This window comes from Emys orbicularis, chromosome 7 (genome assembly GCF_028017835.1).
Source record: "Emys orbicularis isolate rEmyOrb1 chromosome 7, rEmyOrb1.hap1, whole genome shotgun sequence".
Classification (NCBI taxonomy): Eukaryota; Metazoa; Chordata; order Testudines; family Emydidae; genus Emys; species Emys orbicularis.
In genome coordinates, this window is record NC_088689.1 from 102,963,159 (window position 1) to 102,982,559 (window position 19,401).

A 19,401-nucleotide genomic window follows, 5' to 3' on the forward strand; every position below is an offset into this window, starting at 1 on the left:
AGTAGTTGGAATTCATTTGCCTCAACCAAACCGTGTCTCCTCAATGTGTGATGTTTAGGCCACTTAGTCCTGGCCCGCCCTCAACTCCCCCTACATGCTGGCCTATTTGGGGCTGACATAGAGTTCTCTTCTAAGCACACAGGTGGTGTGGAGGCCCAGTTGTATGGCCAGCCCACCCCCAGAGAGCTTGTGCAGACCCCTCTGCACCCCAGGATGAATTCCACCTTGACAGGTTTGGAAGTGCACAACACACCTCACAACACTTAGCTGAAAAAGTGCCTTCTGCTGAACAGTCCCGGGGGGGGGGGGGGGGGGAAATTACAAGGAAGGTTAAAAACAAATCCCAGTATTCTACGGCAGGCACAGCTACATTCCCCCCCCCAAGGGCTTCTTAACTCAGCAACATTGCAGTATTTTCTGAAGCCTCCCAAACTACAATGCTGTATGCGGGTTTATAAAATTAAATTGACAGGATCTTGGGGGGTGGGGGGAGAGGGGAGAATGATTAGACATCAGTAGATAACTATTTCATCTGTGTACAGCTGAGAGACACAATACAAACAATCCCGATCTAACTACTGTCGGAAACAGTAACAGAAGAAAATTCTAAACTCATTACAAATATGTAATTACCTTTCCTGAGAATCTGCAGATGATTAGAACTGTACAATAAAATATTACTTCGTTTTGTAGCATGTGCATCACACAAGTGTCTGACAATGCAGAGCAATTATAGCAGTGTTTAAAATATTACAATAGGGAGTCAGAGAAGACAGAACATTAGGAGAGCAATAGAAGTAGCAAGCACCAACATGAAGAACTGTCCAAAAAATATATTAATTACAGGTGAGACTGGCTGACATATTTTAAAAGGCGATGAAGAATCAGTGCAGCAAGGAGACAACTCCTAATAGCTGATGTAGCAGGGGATCAGCCTCCTACAGAGGAAAGGAGGGAGTGGAAGGACTTAGATGAGACGAACAAAGAACTAGCAGAAGGGAATGACCAAGTCGGGGGTATAGGCAGAGAAGAGATGAAGGTACTGTCATGAAGAACTTTCAATACAAGAGGATTGATTTTGTAGTGGACAGAAAGCCAGGAGTAGCCTTTTGAGGGTGGGGAGATGGGGCTGCACATGTGCTAATGGGCACGGAGGCAGGTTTTAGCATGTTGAGCACACAGGAGCAGCCTGGAGCCATGCTGATGATTTCCATACTTGCCTGGTTTTGCTTGAGGACAGACACTTGTTTCTGAAGGCAGATGTTCTCCTCCTCGAGCTCAGTGTAGTCTTGCAGCAAACGAGCTTCTCTGAATTTATATTCCTTGATGTCATCTCGCAAGCGGGCTCTCTGGGTCTCCACATTCTGATTGAGCTGCGAAAGAAGCACCAAAAATATATGTGTCTATATTAACTAACTATCTAAAGCTATCACTATATGAACAACAATACTTCAATTTTAAATTAAACTGTGCATACATCCTCGTTATTTAATAAGACTAACCTGAACCTATTTTTTTTTTTTTCATTCTGAGCTGAAGCCTCAGGGAATTAAGTACTTTACACAATAATTAATGATGACCTACTTCCTTATGTTACGGGGGACTACCTCTCCCTCATGCGAAGTAACATAATAGAGAAAGCAACACTATGGGCTTGTCTACACTACCGCGCGGGGGCAATCTAAGATATGCAACTTCAGCTACGCCGACGTACTTAGATCTACTTACTGCGGTGTCTTCACTGTGGTAAGTCGACATCTGATGCTCTCCTGTTGACTCCACTTACGCTCCTCGTTCTGGTGGAGTGCCGGAGTCGACGGGAGAGCGCTCAGCGGTCGAAATCGACCCCGTTCCGGTGGGTAGTGTAGAAAAGCCCTAATAGAAGAACTCTCACTCACAGGCTGTAAGCAACAGGGCAAAATCTTCCTGCTTGGGACTCTAACGTTACTCACCTCAATCCATCTTTAGGCATTTAAATGAAAAGGGTAAATACAGATTGAGGTATTTAGCTTTAGGCAACCCAGATTTGAATACTGGGCCTCATTGCTTATGACCCTCACCAGAACTTTAGCCCATCCCCAGTGCTGACAATGCAGCGCCGTAATTTGGGGACACTGCATGGTTAGAATTAGGAGAAGTGCATCCTTTGGATGAGACATGGAACTGAAGATCTGCACAGCTCTGATGAAAGCCAATATGTCAATCAGGAAGACTAGGACAGCCTGGTGAGTTGGCCAATATTCCCTCTCTCGGTAGTAGCCCAAGATTATACAAGACATTGCTGAGCAAATCCTATGTCTTCATACACAGTCACCACAACCATCCAACTCATCCCTGGAAAGCACTTCGGGATATGCGAGTACAAAAACCAATATAATGAACCACGTTATAGTCACATGACATATATATGCAGACACTCAAATAAATGTTGAGCTAGCACAAATTCCATTTGTTCGGATGCCTCACTGTACTTCGCCAGATTATTTTCCCCACACAATATTTTTTCCTTCAAGCTACACTGAACTATAACAGTGAAAAATATACTTTAAATGTTAGCAACAATATTTTCAGAGGAAAAAACGTTTAAAAAAAAATTCAGCCATAAAAGAGCAGCCAAGTATTTTGCAGCTGTACACTGGATGGAGTGAAGCTAATAGCTTTTCAAACAATTACGAAAAAGCTAAAAATAAAAGGAGAGGGGTTGTCTATTATTAATTCAACAATTTATGTTATCGCATCTGGTTTCTGCTATCCTCAATCCAGCAGTGTAGCCAAAATACAACAAAAGTTGTTCATTCTTTTCTAAAGAAAACCAGTACAGAGAGCTACTTTGGATTCTCTTAGCATAATGTTATACTACTGGTTGTTGGAAACCAGATCAACACTGCTTGCAAATTCATCAAAACACTGTGTGCAAATCAGCAGCCTCTTCAACAGAGATACATAGCACAGATGTCAAATAGGCATTTACTGAAAGACACAACACAAAGAAAATAGATGTATTGCAGGAGGGATGCCAGGAGCAGAGTCTGTTGTGTTTTCAGGACATATGTGGAGTTGAGTCACCTGGAACTACAAATCCAATAAAGTTAACACTAGCTCTCTCCCACCTCAGGTAGAGATTCAACTGTATAAATTAGTCTATTTACTTTTAGCAGACAAGAAAACAGTATCCCTAGCACAGTGGGAGACTAAATTAAAATAGCCTGTTTTAGCTGATTGCTAAGACACTAAAATGCAATCAACAATGCAAATGAGAGGTCATTGTATCCCATATTCCAAGGCATGCATCACAGCTCTACAACAGAGCCACTAATGGCTTCCATAGGATGAAGTTTCAAGAGATCATTTGTACTTTAACTACAGCAGTGAAGGAATCAGAGATTTTGAGTCTCAGAGGTTTGCGGGATCCTTTCCCCCCCCCCCCCCCCTTTCAATTCATATGCATTTTTCTCTGAGTTCATGGTTTTGGTGCAAAAATGAAATTTGGGCTTGGGCTCAACCGATAGATTCATGAAATGTCTAACAACCCTTAGCTGAGTAAAAGTCATAGCTTGTAATGAAAACCCCAAACCAGGCAAATCTGCATAGTTTTGAATCTAAAGTTGCAAGTAGCCCAGTTAATATTTTGTGCTTCTGTAATACCTTTTGTAAGAGAGTCTAAAAGCACTTTGCAAACATTAATTAATCAAGCTTCACAACACTTTTGCAGGTAATATTTCCCCCCATTTTACAAAGGAGTATTGGTTAGAACAGACAGACATCCGAGCCGTTGCGAAGCAGAGGGGCATTTTAAATAAATATAGTATTCTAAAGAGCCAAAAGGTATAGGCAGGTATGAATGCACGTCAGAACTCCCTCCCCTGCTCAAGTGTCAGATCCCAGCAGGAACTAAGAATCTGCAGCCAAATAATTCAAGCAATTAAAAATCTAAAATCATAAAAGGCTCCTGGGTCAAACTCATCTCTAGGTCAGATTCATCTCCGAGTTTTATACCTAATTACGAGCCTGTTCTTGTAACCTTTACCCATGTGAAGTCCCACTGAAGTCAACAGTACCCCTTATGTGAGTGAACAACTCTCCCCACACCATCAAGCTATTCTCAAAATAAGATACTCCGAGGTGTGTTCTCTACATCCTTAATAATTTTATTTGAAAAACAAGGTTACACTCCTCTTCAGTGCTCTAATTACCCCACCTCTCACAGGAGTTTAAACCAAGTTGTGTGTGTGGAGTAGAGGTGAACTTCAGATTCACAGTTAATAATCGGACAAATTTAGTTTCTTTTGCTGTGTGAATTTTTCTGTGACAGGCTATGATTTTTTTTTAAACTAAGGGGCAGGTCTACACTTACTTCCTGGTCCGGCCGTAAGCAATCGATCTTCTGGGATCGATTTATCGCGTCTTGTCTAGACGCGATAAATCGATCCCGGAAGTGCTCGCCGTCGACGCCGGTACTCCAGCTCGGCGAGAGGAGTACGCGGCATCGACGGGGGAGCCTGCCTGCCGCATCTGGACCCACGGTAAGTTCGAACTAAGGTACTTCGAATTCAGCTACGTTATTAACGTAGCTGAATTTGCGTACCTTAGTTCGAACTGGGGGGTTAGTGTGGACCAGGCCTAACATGCTACTTGCAATGGTTCGGTGAATCATCCACGTGAACAAAATTTCAGCAAACTTTATGGATTGTTCATGAGGCCCACTAATAGCATTCACAGTGTTTGACTGGTCACCTAAGGCCTGGTCCACACTAACCCCCCACTTCGAACTAAGATACGCAACTTCAGTTAAGTTAATAACGTAGCTGAAGTCGAAGTACTTTAGTTCGAACTTGCCGCGGGTCCAGACGTGGCAGGCAGGCTCCCCCGTTGACTCCGCGTACTCCTCTTGAGGAGCAGGAGTACCGGCGTCGACGGCGAGCACTTCCGGGATCGATTTATCGCGTCTAGACAAGACGTGATAAATCGATCCCAGAAGATCGATTGCTTACCGCCGGACCCGGAGGTAAGTATAGACATACCCTTAGTCACACAGCAGTGCTTCTGTTCATTGGTTGGATGACCTAAACTTTGCAAACAGGAGGGCTAGGAGAAAGCATTGGAGTGGTTATTTAAGATTGAGGCAGAGAGCATTTTAAGGAGGTTCAGATAGCGCAGCAGATGTAAGTGGCCTAAGAAATCATTTAAAAATCTTTTCCTGTCCTGTTCTTTACAAGAGAGAACACGTACAAGAAGCCCAGATTTTAAAATAGCTTGCTTCCTTCCTGAGCACGGAAGAAAGATATCTAACCCTGATTTATTGGCTGTCTACGGACTGGACATTCCGTTTGTTCCAATCACATTTACACCACGCAGCTATATATGTTGCTAGTTGCAGAGGTTATAGCTAGGTCCCTGGCTGTCTCATATAGATGCTCAACTGCCAAGGCTTGGAAATCTGGGGTCTGCTGTTTATTTCCCCCGTTCCGTATATAACACACTGTATTATATCCACCAAGTGCATGAAGTGAATCCACTGGTCTCCATACCAAAGGAAATTACACTGCACTCGTTCACACAATTAATGGCTGTGGCAAATGATTGTTGACAGTATAGAAGACAACCTAGTGTTAATGCCTATCAGCATGCCAGAGCTCCCTCTCCTACTAAACTAAGAAAATGTTTGTGTAGCAGAGAATATTCCTATCTCATTCAACACAGCAGACGATATTCATCAAATTGAATATATCCTAAAATGGATCTGTTCATTCAAAAGCACACAGACCTTTTCTCTGATCTGTGTATCAACCCTCCTGTTAGAATATTTGTCAGTGGAATTTCTTCCTCTTAATTTCCCCCAGATGAGTTGTTGCAGGGATCCCCATCTTACAGCACAGATATTAGAGCTATTAGAAAAAGTAGACATTTTCTTGGCAACAAACTAGGCAGGCCAATTCCACATTATCCCTTTTATGCCAGGCTACAATTGTTTTACTTGGTGAACCTAGAGGCCTGTTCCCCATCACGGACACTAATTTCTCTATCTGCATACAAGATAAACTGGAAAAATATTAAATTCAAATAGACGTTTACATTTATTTTCCTTTATGTGGGAGACAAATGGCACTAAACACTCAGGAATAACCTTTCTAATTTAGAGGAAAACAGCCACACAGCGAGGGCGAAATTGTGGCCCTACTGAAGTCAATGGGATGAGAACCAGAGAGAAAATGTAATTCCAAAGTTTACAAACAAGTGAATCTCTTTTCGGTTTCTCTTAGGGTATGTCTTCACTGCAGAGTTAACTCGGGTGATAGACACCTGGGTGAGCACTCAGGTTAGCCTAGTCTGGGTATGAATCACTGCAAAGCCATAACCCAGTTACTGTGTCATCACTGGTGCTGCGCTCACCCGTATGTGTGGCTAGGACTTCTGGGGAAATCTCCCTTGGTTCTTTGGGCCACAGTAAGCTAAGCTGCTCTGTGATTCTTTCCTAGTGAATTGAGGGAGAACTAGTCTGTCCTTGCAGGCACACGGGTGGAATTGTGGGAAGGTATTGCAGGACTATCAGTTCTCGAGTGATTTAGTCTGTATCCTTCCTGCAAAGAGAGTGATTAACAACCTGAGTGAAAGTGGCACCCAGGGTTTATCTTACAGCCCAGCTGGGCCAGCTAAACTGGATTGAAACACCACTAAATTTGGCTGAGATGGTTTTATGTGTGGATGGAAAGGGGATTGGGGCAACACACAGGAGCCTGAGTTAACTCTATAGTGAAGACATATCCTCAGTGGGTATGACTAGGGCTCCTAGGTGCTTTGATAATGTCAAGAATAGAGTCCAAAGGTACACAAGGTCAGTTATTTTACAGATATAACTTCAAATTCACCTATTGATCAGCTTCAACTCAGTTTCTTATGTGTCATCCTTCAAAAATACAACCCTCCTGCATGACAGCACTGGACACAAAGAAAGCAAGCTTTGGTAGATTAATATTTAAGATGGGGTCAATCAGGCCAGCCTGGAGCTGTCAATTATAGTTTATACTTAAAACAAGGTAGGAAATAGATCATTTGAAATTATAACATCATCCAGCTGGGATGGGTTGATGAAACAGGGCTGGAGGCCTGGGGTCAGCCAACCCTGATGACTGTGGGAGCCATCTGTGCCACATTAAACCACTCTGATGGGGCCTGATGAAAGGCAGCTGATTCCTCTATAAAGAACAGCGGGGGGCAGAACAATTGATTGTCTCCTAGGGGAGTGCAAAGACTACCATGGGGGCATTTATATAAAAATTTAGAGGCCTTAAAATATCAACGTTTTTGCTGCAACACATACTAAGAGCATTAGGAAAACAGGGCCCTATTAAAAAAAAAAAGAAGCAATATTGCAATTCTTTAAGACTACTGGGAAAGATGAAAGACTTCAGGTTTTTAAATTATCTATGGTGCCCTGTGTTTGGCAGCGATAGACTCAGGAACTAAGTCTGCTTTGCCCTAAAACACAAGAAGAAGGGGAAGAAGGGAGACGCTCACGAAGCTGTGGCAGAGACTGCAGAGAGTGAAGAACTGTGCAGGGCACATGCTGCAGGAAAGGCCCTGAGACCAGGGGAATCGCCTCCGCTTAGAAGGCTGGGAGTATCCTGCTCAGGCAGGAGGAAGACCCTAGCACCAGCGGAGTTTGGAAGTCAGAGCCTGAAGGCTGAGCTCCAGACAGGTAAAGCCTGGAAGAGGTAACTGACTTGGGAACCAGCTCAGGGAAGGAAGCAGAGATGATGCATGGGGGGGAGGGGTGGTGGAGGGGACAGGCACGTGGGTCTCATACCTCCCGCAGATTTCTGCTAGACTGGGAGTCAGGCTGAAGGGATGTGCCCGGGAAAGGCACCAGCAGCTAGTGCTCCCACTAAGCCCCACTAGGTGGCGCCCAGAGCAGGGAGGCAAGACCAGGTTAAAGCAGGTAAAATATAACAAGTGAGTCAAAGTTTGTAAGTCCAAAATGATAGAGATGCAATAATCTGCCAGTTTCCCAAAAGTCTTTCAGGGCTACCCAGAATAACTCCGGGAATCTGTCTTCTTGTTCAGTTATTTTACCCTGTTAGAATCCAAACAGTCCAGAGCGGAAGGATTTTCCTTTGAATCAGTACTTACAGCTTCTTCTTCGGACAACAATCTGGTAAATGCGTTTACACACACAATGGCCCCTTGCTTTGAAATTAGTATTTCCTGTTACAGACCTTAAGTCCCTCATTAGCATTTCACAAGATTCCTTTGAGTAATTTAGTTACAGGGTTATGCACAAATGCAAATATTTGTAATAGCAAATAATAGGGTATACAACTAGTTTTCATGAACTGAACACCTGACTACATTCTCATACTAGCACACATTTTAATGTAGGGTTATCTAAACGAATTATAGGGGTATATGCAACGTAAGTGCAATGTAATAGCAGACAATCTGTTACAGATAAGTGAATACAATAACATTAGCATGTCTTTTGATCTCTACTAGCACAAGAGTGAATTAGTTTGAATACATACTAATACACTTAACACTTCTTTGATAATCAAAAGTAAATTGGCCTATGGCTCTGGCCTGAGCTAGTCTGTCAGCATCAGTCTGTTACAGTTGATTATTGAAAAGAAAGCTTTGCTTTCCCATTGTCTTTATACAATCTTCTCTTTGTGTCACTCCAAGACTATCAACGAACCCTGTGTTTAAATCTACTTGGAAAAATCATTCTCTCTCTATTAGATAAGTTGTATCACAAGCCATGCCATCATGCTGTTTAAAAAAAAAAAAAAAAAAAAGCAAAAACCCAACAACAACAACAAAAAACAGAGTGTGGCTCAGTCCTCTAATCATGATTGGCGTTACATCCATTTTTGGTTGATGAAAGCACAAAAAGGAGTTAACAAAATCAGTGACCTAGAAGGTAAAAAAATCATCTCTCTGTCACTCCCAGGGGTATCCGGATGGAACAAATTCAGTCTACCTAGCAGGCAAGTTTATAAAGATATGCACTGTGTAGCTGCCTGAGAATCCTAATTAGCAATAACACCACTACCCTAAAGGCAGGTATCTTTGAAATGAAACACAACAATTTACTTAAACTAGTTCCATCCACCCACAGATGTACATTAAAACAAACCCACGATAAGATGCCTAGGAGTCTGGGCAATGGATCTTACAGCTGACATCCCCCAAAAGCATTGTCCAAAATATGAAAGTCATTTAATCGGACAGCAAGAATTCAATCTTTGTTCTTTGTGTTCATTGAGCTGTCTTGACCACTGTTAGATATGGCTGGTATTGCAGATGAAGCCCATGTGAATACACATTCTGTCATGTCAACATTGTAGGCTCCTTAGGGCAGGATCTGCTTCTTTATTTTTGGGTCAGATTCAGTTCTCCCACTGTGGTAAACTGGCTCCGAGCAAACCTTACATGTCACTCTTATAAGTTTGCTCTCTCACTTTCAGATAGCCCCAGTTGCCATAGCAGATGAATATCCTGAAAAAAAAATATTCTAGTTGTATATTTGGCATTTCATGTAAGAAAAATATTTTTGGGACATAACCAGTAATGTTCTCATTCTCAAGTCTTCAGCCTTTCCCAGTTTCACAGCATCACTAGTGGAGAGTGCATAAAGAGATTGTAAGGGACTGTGCGTTTTTTTATCATTGTACACCAGCTATTATACTGAGGTCTCAACTGGAAATAAATAATCTCCTAACCATTGCATTAAAAATCAGCATGAAAATTGGGAAGACCATTCTACCTGGCTCAGTGCAGAAGGCCTTGTCATAAGTTTCCAAAAGCTGATGAGGTGGTAAATACAGATTAATGTTTCTATTTTTTTAAGTGGAAAAAGGTAAAAACAAATTCTGCCATGTGCCTCTATAAAAATCATTTCACACCATGCATGATCAGGCAGGCTTGAAGCCTGAACCTTCAGCACTGCTGCAGCACAGACGGCTTGAGCGACAGGACTAACTATACTACCTGCAAGCAGAAGGCTTTTATCCCAAAGGTGGGAGATGGGCTGCTAAGCCCATGGAATGTGTCCATAGGTGGTTGAGGGGATTCTGGCTATTTCTCCCCCCTTTCTCCAGAGGTTGGAGGAACATTTCTGAATTTTTACAGTTTTTGGTTTTGTTCTTATAGCACTTTCCATCACAAAGTGTCCAAAATGATTTCCAGCTGTAGTAGGTAGAATTTAGATACTGTACTTGCATATTAGGGAGGCACAGGAGGAGTGCAAAGATAACTTAGTCACCTTTGCCCCACCCTTCCCCTCCTTACTGGCACAAATCTTACCTCAGATAGAGGTGAAGATCTAGCTATGTTTATATATATTATATACACCTCTACCCCGATATAACGCGACCCGATATAACACGAATTCGGATATAACGCGGTAAAGCAGTGCTCCGGGGGGGGGGGGGGGGGGCGCGCACTCTGGTGGATCAAAGCAAGTTTGATATAACACGATTTCATCTATAATGCGGTAAGATTTTTTGACAGCGTTATATCGAGGTAGAGGTGTGTATGTGTGTGTGTGTGTATATATATATATATATATATATATATATATATATATATATATATATATATATATATATATATATATATATATATATATATATATATATATATATATATATATATATATATATATACACACACACACACACACACGGCGCCAGGGTTTTTGCCGCCCTAGGCGGCAGCGCTCCGCCTCAGAGCATTCGGCGGCGGGGGTCCTTCCGCTCCGCGTCTTCGGGGCGCTTCGGCAGCGGGTCCCGGAGCGAGTGAAGGACCCGCCGCCGAAGCGCCCCGAAGACGCGGAGCGGAAGGACCCCCGCCACCGAATTGCAGCCGGGGACGGCAAAATGCCGCCCCCCAAATCCTGCCACCCTAGGCGACTGCCTAGGGTCGCCTAGTGGACGCGCCGGCCCTGATTCTGACACCATCTTTAATTACACACATGTATATGTATACAAAATATATACAATATAAACACCTCAGAAATGAAGCCATCTCTGGGGTGAAGGCTGGCAAGCAAATGACACTGTACAGAAATGGCCTGTGCTCCTCCAGGTCCACAGCAGTCAGGATGGCAGTTTAGATTTTTATATATACTGCACAGTGCTTGATTTATCTATAGCTCAAGGTGATCATCCCCCTGTTCTAAATGTATTCTGGATATTTCTAGCTATAACTAACTCATGGATCCGTTGCTAATCCCATTTAGCTATTCAGGCTACTATACCTGTGACATACACTATTCGTGATCTCCTGTGTTTCCTTTTCTTGTGCTATAGGATTCAAACAAATCAAGTGTTTTCACCACTGTTTTCTTACCACATTCCCTCCCCCAGATACTCCATATAGATATTATGTAAACGTAATGCATAAATAGAAATTAATACCAAAAATAATATTGAAAAAACTCTGTGTGCACAAACTGTTTTACCATTGATCTAGGAAATTTGTTCAACTATTTTCCTTAACATTTTGCAGAGAGCATTATTCATAAATGTTTAGTAAATAAATATTTATTCATGTGCCTTTATTTATGAACACACATCAGTCTATCTTGCATCCCACAAAAGTGAGCCCATGAAATAACTGAACTGGACATTCTACAAGAACAAGATGTTCCACTTATTGTAAAGGCAAGAAGTAAAAATCTACAGAGAACCCACAATCCAGCAGATTTCCAGCAGATACAAAGAAAATGATTAAAAAATAGCGTGGTTGAGCCATAGGCATATTAGCACAAATGCTCTCAAAAGTACCACACAGTTTTAAAGTTTAATTCAAAGGAAATGTAGCAAAAGTCATGTCCAAATAATAACAGCAGAAAGTGTTATGGTCATACCTGATGAGAACAATGATCGCAATACATTTTACAGTGTTTTTATCAATGTGTGTTTGCAGTCTGAACAAGTTAACTGGAGGAGAAATATAAAGTGGACATTATGCCAACTGGGTAATTAAAAACCAGGCATGTGCTCCTGTTGAAGTCAGGGGCTGCAAGTGGGACTTGGTCAGTCTTCTCAGAAGCTGCTAGGTTTTTAAGACCAGGTATGATAGGAAACAGAAGGTAGAGAAAAATATAAAAGGAGGTTGCAGATGACAGGTTTTAAGCACAGAGTGTCACTAGCACTCAATACACCAGAGAGGAGCAGAGTTCCTAGTCCTCCCACACACCAACACAGTGTACATGGTACATTAGGCAGGACTCATAGATATCATAGCATATCAGGGTTGGAAGGGACCTCATGAGATCATCTAGTCCAACCCCCTGCTCAAAGCAGGACCAATCCCCAGACAGATTTTTTACCTCAGTTCCCTAAATGGCCCCCTTGAGGACTGAACTCACAACCCTGGGTTTAGCAGGCCAATGTTCAAACCACTGAGCTATCTTCCCCCCCTTCAAGCTCCTTAAGTGAAAAGACTGCTACTTTTAAAAACAAAATAAAATATGCCATTTGGGGAGTTACATTACACCACCCCTTTTTGATCCTGCATTTGGTACAAGCCTTCATATGTTAATGCTGCTCTTTCTTACTAGCACTACGTTCACTTCAACAATGAGTTCAGCACTATTAGAAACACAGTGGGTCTTAAACTACATGTTAAGTTTCCATTCAAACTTTAACCTCATTTCATTGGGGTAGGGGGAAATTGAGCAAAAAAATAAATGGTATATTATATCTAGGTCAAAGCCTCACTTCCATGCCATCTCATTAAAACATCACCTCTTTAAAGAAAGTATTATCTGTTCCTTTAACAATGAAATATGCGTAAGGTGCCTGGCTCAGCAGTTAGCTCTTAGCACAACAGGCTACCATACAGGAGTCTGAACTAGAGGCAGATTCCACTGGAGGTGTCTCACCCTTCTGGATTAGCAAAGGCTGGGAGTTCTACAAAAGCACCTCTCCCAGCCTCTAACAGAAGAAGCAGCACCTACTGTGACATCCTGTGGATATTCTGTAAGTGCTGTTAAAAGAAGACCTAAGTGATGCAACCCAAATCTCACCTGTCTTTAGGTTTTGCTACAAATCCTAAAGTCATGCCAGATTTGCTGAGATTCATGAACCTGGAGCCAACTCCTGAGTGATCCTGGATCAACTTCTGGTTTCTAGTGGAAACCACACCAAAAGGTTTGCACAATACCTCTGCGAATCAAAGAGCTCTAATAAATGCAGTCTGGCCAGTCTTCCAGGGACAGACAGGATGGGTTCTAAGACACAAGAACCCTACAGGAGGGAAATAAAAGATGGGAAGAGAGAGGTAGAGAGAGAAGGTCCTCTGAGCTCCAAGTGGGGTGGTGTGCATTACCTTTCTTCCCCCTCCTGAACCCCCCAGAAAGTGGGGGACATAGTTAGGGATAACCATTTCTCATACCTTTTACCACATCTATTATATAGCTCTGCTACCTTTAAAATATTTTAACAGCAGCCATGCAACTAAATTGAAACTTTAGGGGTAAATGTGAATGACTGTCGGGTTTCTTCCCTGTCCCCTCTGTGTCCAAACATCTATTCCATGGAGAGTAACAAATATGTTCATTATCATAGCTGCTAATCTCTCAAATTTTTAAACCTGTTATTTCCAAGGTAGTGTGTCTGGTTTACCTGCGTAGCTCCAAATTTTAGTCACAGTTTATAAACTCTTTAAATAAATAGCTTTTGTGACACTGTAACATTAAAGAGAGGTTTATTGCAACAGTGGAGAACAAAAATATACACCATCATGGATTTCTGTTACGTGCAACATTATAGCTTCGCTTAATTAAAAAGCGCCAAGAGCAGTAACCCCATAGACATTTAAATCTTCTATAATTTCTTAATCAGCACAAAGCCTTGCTATAATACGGATATTTGATTAGCAACTATTACTTAATACATAGTTTGCTAATTAACACTTCAGATTTTTGAACCAATCAAAGAGCCAAGTTTCAAAGCACAACCCCAAACCCTTTATTTGACAGGGCTAATAAGGAGAGTTGACATCTGTGCACATACAGCTGGGACTAGAGACACATCACGGTCTGTTTTCTGTCAGCTTGTATTTGTTTGTATTCCTCGTTTGAGGATCTTGCCTTGATCAAATAATCTATGCTGTCTTCAGTCCCAAACCTAAACCAAAAATATCTGCTGTGGCATTCTTCCCACCTCACTGGTTACCACCACCTGCTGGACTCCATCCTGGGTCAGTAATCTGCAGGTTTGTTTACTGTGGAGTTTTTGGGTGGGTGGTTTAGGGGTGGGGTGGTTAGCACTGGTGTGTCTACACTAATGCAGCTGCACCAATGCAAATCCCTAGTATAGTTGCAGTGCACTGGTGTAAAAAATGACTTGCACCAGTGCAGTTATTTTGGTGTAAGTATACTGGTGCAAACAAGTCCTCATTGCAGATAAGTCCTAGAAGCAAAAGGTTCCACATATCCGAGGAAAACCAAGCACCAGTGGTTTTCTGATTTGCTGATAATGTGGGCTTGTCACCTGCAAAATTGCATGCTATAAACGAAAAGCACAAAATTTCATCCAGTCACTGTTCACTCATTTTCACACTTTATTAAAAGAAATGACCACATGATTTCAAATGCAGCTTTTTGTGTGTGTACGTGTGTCCAAATTCTATACTGCCCTCCCTGACAAGAGTGGGAGTTTACAAGGAAAATGCTGACCCAAGCGTAATGACAGTGGTGTGAATGGCACAGTGTGGCACAATTATAATAATCTCTCCCTCCCCTGCACTGTACTGTTTGCTAAGAACAGCTAAACTCCAGCTGCTTTTCAAATCTGCCATTTAAATGATTGGCAGCATTCCATGTCCTTCATTTTAATCAGGAAGGGGTTTAACCCTTCTTAGGCATGCTAAGGGAACAACAGTCTATTTGAACATTAATGGTGTTAATTCAAAGGATTTCTTTGAAGGTCTTGTTTTGAGAGAGATTTTATGTCTCTGCCAACTTGGCAGTGAGGGAAGGGATGAGTGTACTGTGGGAGCTTTATAAGAAAGGCACACCTGCCTAAAAACATGTCTTTGGAAGATCTTTATTTGCCAAAAGACAGGCATCTGCTTGCTTCTCGGTTTGTGGTAATCAGCAATAGAAAACAATAAAGTTAGTCAATCATGGAAGCAACACACAGTAGCATGGCAAGGGAACCAAAATGAAGCACAGTGCCTGGAAGATATCAGAGCAATACCTTAACTATTACATGCACTTTAGTCCAATCTGCCTAACAGCAATGTTATCTTCTGCACTTATCAAAAGAAATTAACACCTTATTATAAAACCAACACCAGCATGACTTCACTTGTACATACATTAAAAAAAAAAAATCTTCGCCCTGGTTTAATCTCTTACCAACAGAGTTCATGTGAGAATCAATGACGCTCTAAACTCCATCAGCACTAGATTATGGGCCAGTTCTTTAATGTTACTTCGGCACCTCCCTCCCATTGATATCAAGCTGAAGTAAGCACCTAAACAGCATTAAAGATCAGGCCCTTTGATTTTAAAAGATGCTGGACAAATCAAAGAATGTAAGCCAACACTGAACATTGGGTCCAAACCACCAAAACAAAACCCCAATACAGCTGTGAACAAAAGGGAAACAGGTATGACTTCAAGTTTTGTTAGAATCTTCAAGCTAAACCCTGGTCATTTAAACCCCATCTTGCCAGTCCACTAACCCAGACATCCCTATCCCTTACCTTTAAAGGGGCTTCCATGTGTCCTGCTGTCACCCTGTCCCTCTCCTCTGACATGTCTTCTAGCCAGCCAGCCCATTCACTGGGATCTTTGAGCAGTGCCAGATGTCCACTACCATACATCATGCATCAGTCAGGGGCCAGGGTTTCCCTAGCTACAGCACAATGGGATTGTGGGGTGCCTCATCCTTCCCAGGCTCATTCATCTGGCAGAAGCAGACTATTTCTTCTGCCACTGCTCCTCAATGAGTGTCTTGAAAGGACCAGGACAGACACCCGAAGATTCAGTGAATAGAAAGGAAGGCAGCACCAGTTCTCTTACTAAAGGATTCCCTCTCAAGTTACTCCAAAAATCGTTTAAGTGACGGGCACTCTCGGCGCGGAAAATCCCAGGACAGGAGAAGCAAGCCACCTGGGCTGAAGATATTGGGGGGAGGGAGGGAAGTGAGGCAAATGAGGAAATTGCAATGTTCCTATTCGCTCCTGCCTCTCCCCGTAGAGGAGCTGAGTTATTAGGGGCTGGTAGGGCTAATCCAAGCAGACTGTTCTAGTTTGCATCACCACCTGCTGCCACTGGGGGACCCCTGGTGGGGCTGAAGTATTTGGGCAGCAAGCAGAGGGATTGTGTATAAAACAGAGATTAGAGACTTCTTAGGGGCTAATCTGAATTAGCCCCTCCGGAGACAGGGTATGGGATCTATGCTCCTGCTTCTTGAGGTCAAGCAAGGGCAGAAGGGGGCAGAATAAAGGAAGGTGGTCTTAAGCTGTGGGAATTGGTTCTCACTCAGCCTGATGGTACCAGGCAAGTCTCTGAGTCGAGGAGGATTCTGAGCCTGAGCGGGGAGTCAGATGAAAGCAGGAAGGGTTTGAGGGCTAATTTTTGAGTCAAGGGAAAGGAAAGGATTCAGACTCTGGGAGGAATCCAATAGGAGGGAGAGCTATCAAGCAGAAGGAAGTTTCAGGGCAGTGAGGGGTTGGGTCAAAGGAATTTGGGGATGAGGTTCTGAACTTGCAGGGGGATGGGCTGGCTTGGTAAGGTTGAGTGTGGAGAAATGAAGGGGGGGGGGAAGAGAGAAAGTGTTAAAGCAGTAGGGGAAGAGAGACTAAGATCCGAGGGGCAGAAGACCATGGAAAGGAGAGCGAAAGAAAAGAAAAGATCAGGAAGGGGAGAGAATAGGGAGGGAGTCACATTGCTCCTTAATAGAGTGCTTCTCCATTTTTTATTCTGAAAGGGGCCTCTCTTTCTTTCCCACCTCCCCACCAACATCCTTCACTTGTCACCTACATATTCTCCTGTGACACCCACTCTCCCACTGTCCATATTTCAGTTTGGAAAATGTGGTCCCCCCCTTAGGGAAGAGGGGAAGGTCTGATGTATGGCGGTAGTAGGGAAGAAAGCAGTGAAGGGGTCTCTGCTACGTGAAGCCCCACCACTTATTTTGGTCACCAGCTACCACCATCTCCCCCTTTACACTTCATAGGAAGAGGGTTTCCAGGGACTGCTCAGAGGAGTTGCTTTTAGGTTTTGCATATATACACTTCAAGGTGACCTAAGTCTCCATAGGACTCAGCAGCTTTCCTGAAATCTTCAAACCACATTTAAAAGAGCTCTGAAGCACAAAAACACACTGTAGGATTCACAACTGATCAAAGGTGAAATTCTGGCCTGACTGAACTCCCACTGACAAAAGCTGGGTCCAGGATTGCACCCCAGGTATCTATAGTGAGCATTACGTAACAAAACAGATTGCTGAGCCACTCTGATGCCTGGAATTTCCTGAATGACCTAAGTTTAGGGACATATGTCCAGATAACTGACACCTCATATTACATCCATAGAGAAACTTTTGCTTTTAGATCACATGATGGGAAACCTCATTTCCACTCATGATTAGAGATCTTTAAAAAAGTTACTTGATTCTGGTTTTGAAGCTCCTGGATTCACATATTTTAGATGTTACATTCCCAGCTTAAGCAGTTCATTGTTTAGACAAAAGTGCTGGCAAGAGATTAAGAAGGGAAACTGATAACTATGCAACAAATCTGTAAGAACACTCAGCATTCAGAAGACTTGCCTGCCAACCCCCGAGATGCACTTTTGTTCCAGAAATAATGGTTAGCTTATAGATCAGGGCAAAATTGTGCCCTAGGAAAGCATTCAGGGAGGATATGGACACATCATTTTACGGTCAAAGAGTAACAGTCAACAAATTGATGTTTTGTAGAAGGTCAAAGACTCTCTTTTTTAGGAGACAGGAAACAAAGAGAGAGAAGACTAAGCACACATACAGAAAAACAAAATGAGCAATAAGCAAGACAATGGGAGTTGACAGCCAGACAGATATAGAGGGTGTATAGAAATTGGCAATGCCATATCTGTACATCCAGATCTAGCTTCCCATACTGCTCTCACAAAGAGGATGTGTCTATAGAAAATAAGTGCCAAGGCAGGTTACAAGTTATATTTTAACTACACAAGTAGTCATATTTTAACTCGGCCAAAGACATCTGATACTGTACCTATTATAAAAGATAGCAATTTCCTTATTTTAGTTCTCCTCCCTATGCCCTTCCCCATTAGAAAATGGTAGTAAAAAGCCCAGGAATGTGGTATTGTTCTACCTGGAAGAAAAAAATATATCTGGTGACTTTCAAAGACAAAGGGATACCAAGCAAATGTTGAAGTAACACTAGTTTGGGTTCTGAAATAAGACTGAGAGCACTGAAGCTCCAATTTCCTGACTGAAGTGTACAATGTAGACCAGTGACTCTCAACATTTCCAGACAACTGTACCTCTTTCAGGAGTCTGATTTGTCTTGTGTACCCCCAAGTTACAGCTCACTTAAAAAGTGCTTCCTTACAAAATCAGACAAAAATACAAAAGTGTCACGGCACGCTATTACTGAAAAAATTTGCTTACTTTCTCATTTTTACCATATAATTATAAAATAAATCCACTGGAATATAAATATCATACTTAAATTTCAGTGTAGTACATAGAGCAGTATAAACAAGTCATTGTCTGTGTGAAATTCTACTTTGTATGGACTTTGCCAGTGCTTTTTAAGTAGCCTGTTGTAAAACTAGGCAAATATCTAGATGAGTTGATGAACCTTTGGAAAGAAGACCTCTGCGTACCCTAGGGGTACATGTATTCCTGGTTGAGAACCACTGACCTATTTATTACATTGTATTCTCTAACAGCACAGTATGTGTAATCTGATGTGATAGCTTGAACAATAAACTAAAGAAAGGGAGTTTCTCTTTCCAGAAATCGGCCTACAGTCTTATATTTAGGAACAGTGTCTTTCCTTTGGTTATTGCCAGACTGCTGCATACATCATGCCCTATTCAGATACTCAAATCAAGTAGCACCTTTCTCTGTGAGCAGATCAAGGATTATTCTTCTGATTCTGTGTATGATGGCTCTCCCAGCAAATCACAATCAACATGACTGTCAATGATCTCCAAACTGTTCACTGGAAGTGGAGTGAAGATGCTTTATTATTATTTAGACTAATCAACACTCAAGATGGGAATAGAAGATTGGATTGCCCAGTCTACCTCCCTGCCAGCGCAGGATTTTTCCCTACAGTCTTTTGCCCAGTCTAATTTCAAATGTCTCAGGCGTCACCATTTCTCTAAAAAGGCTGTTTGTTCTTCAGGCTAACAAATCTCAACATCAG

At 42.3% G+C, this 19,401-nt stretch overlaps 1 protein-coding gene across 1 annotated transcript in view; it reads right to left on the reverse strand.

Annotated features, from left to right (window-relative positions):
- BICD2 (BICD cargo adaptor 2) overlaps positions 1–19,401 on the reverse strand; it is a 152,674-nt gene that overhangs the window by 23,787 nt on the left and 109,486 nt on the right. Inside the window, 1 exon segment of the mRNA XM_065407624.1 lies at positions 1,221–1,373. Within this exon segment, the coding sequence (XP_065263696.1) occupies positions 1,221–1,373 (153 nt within the window).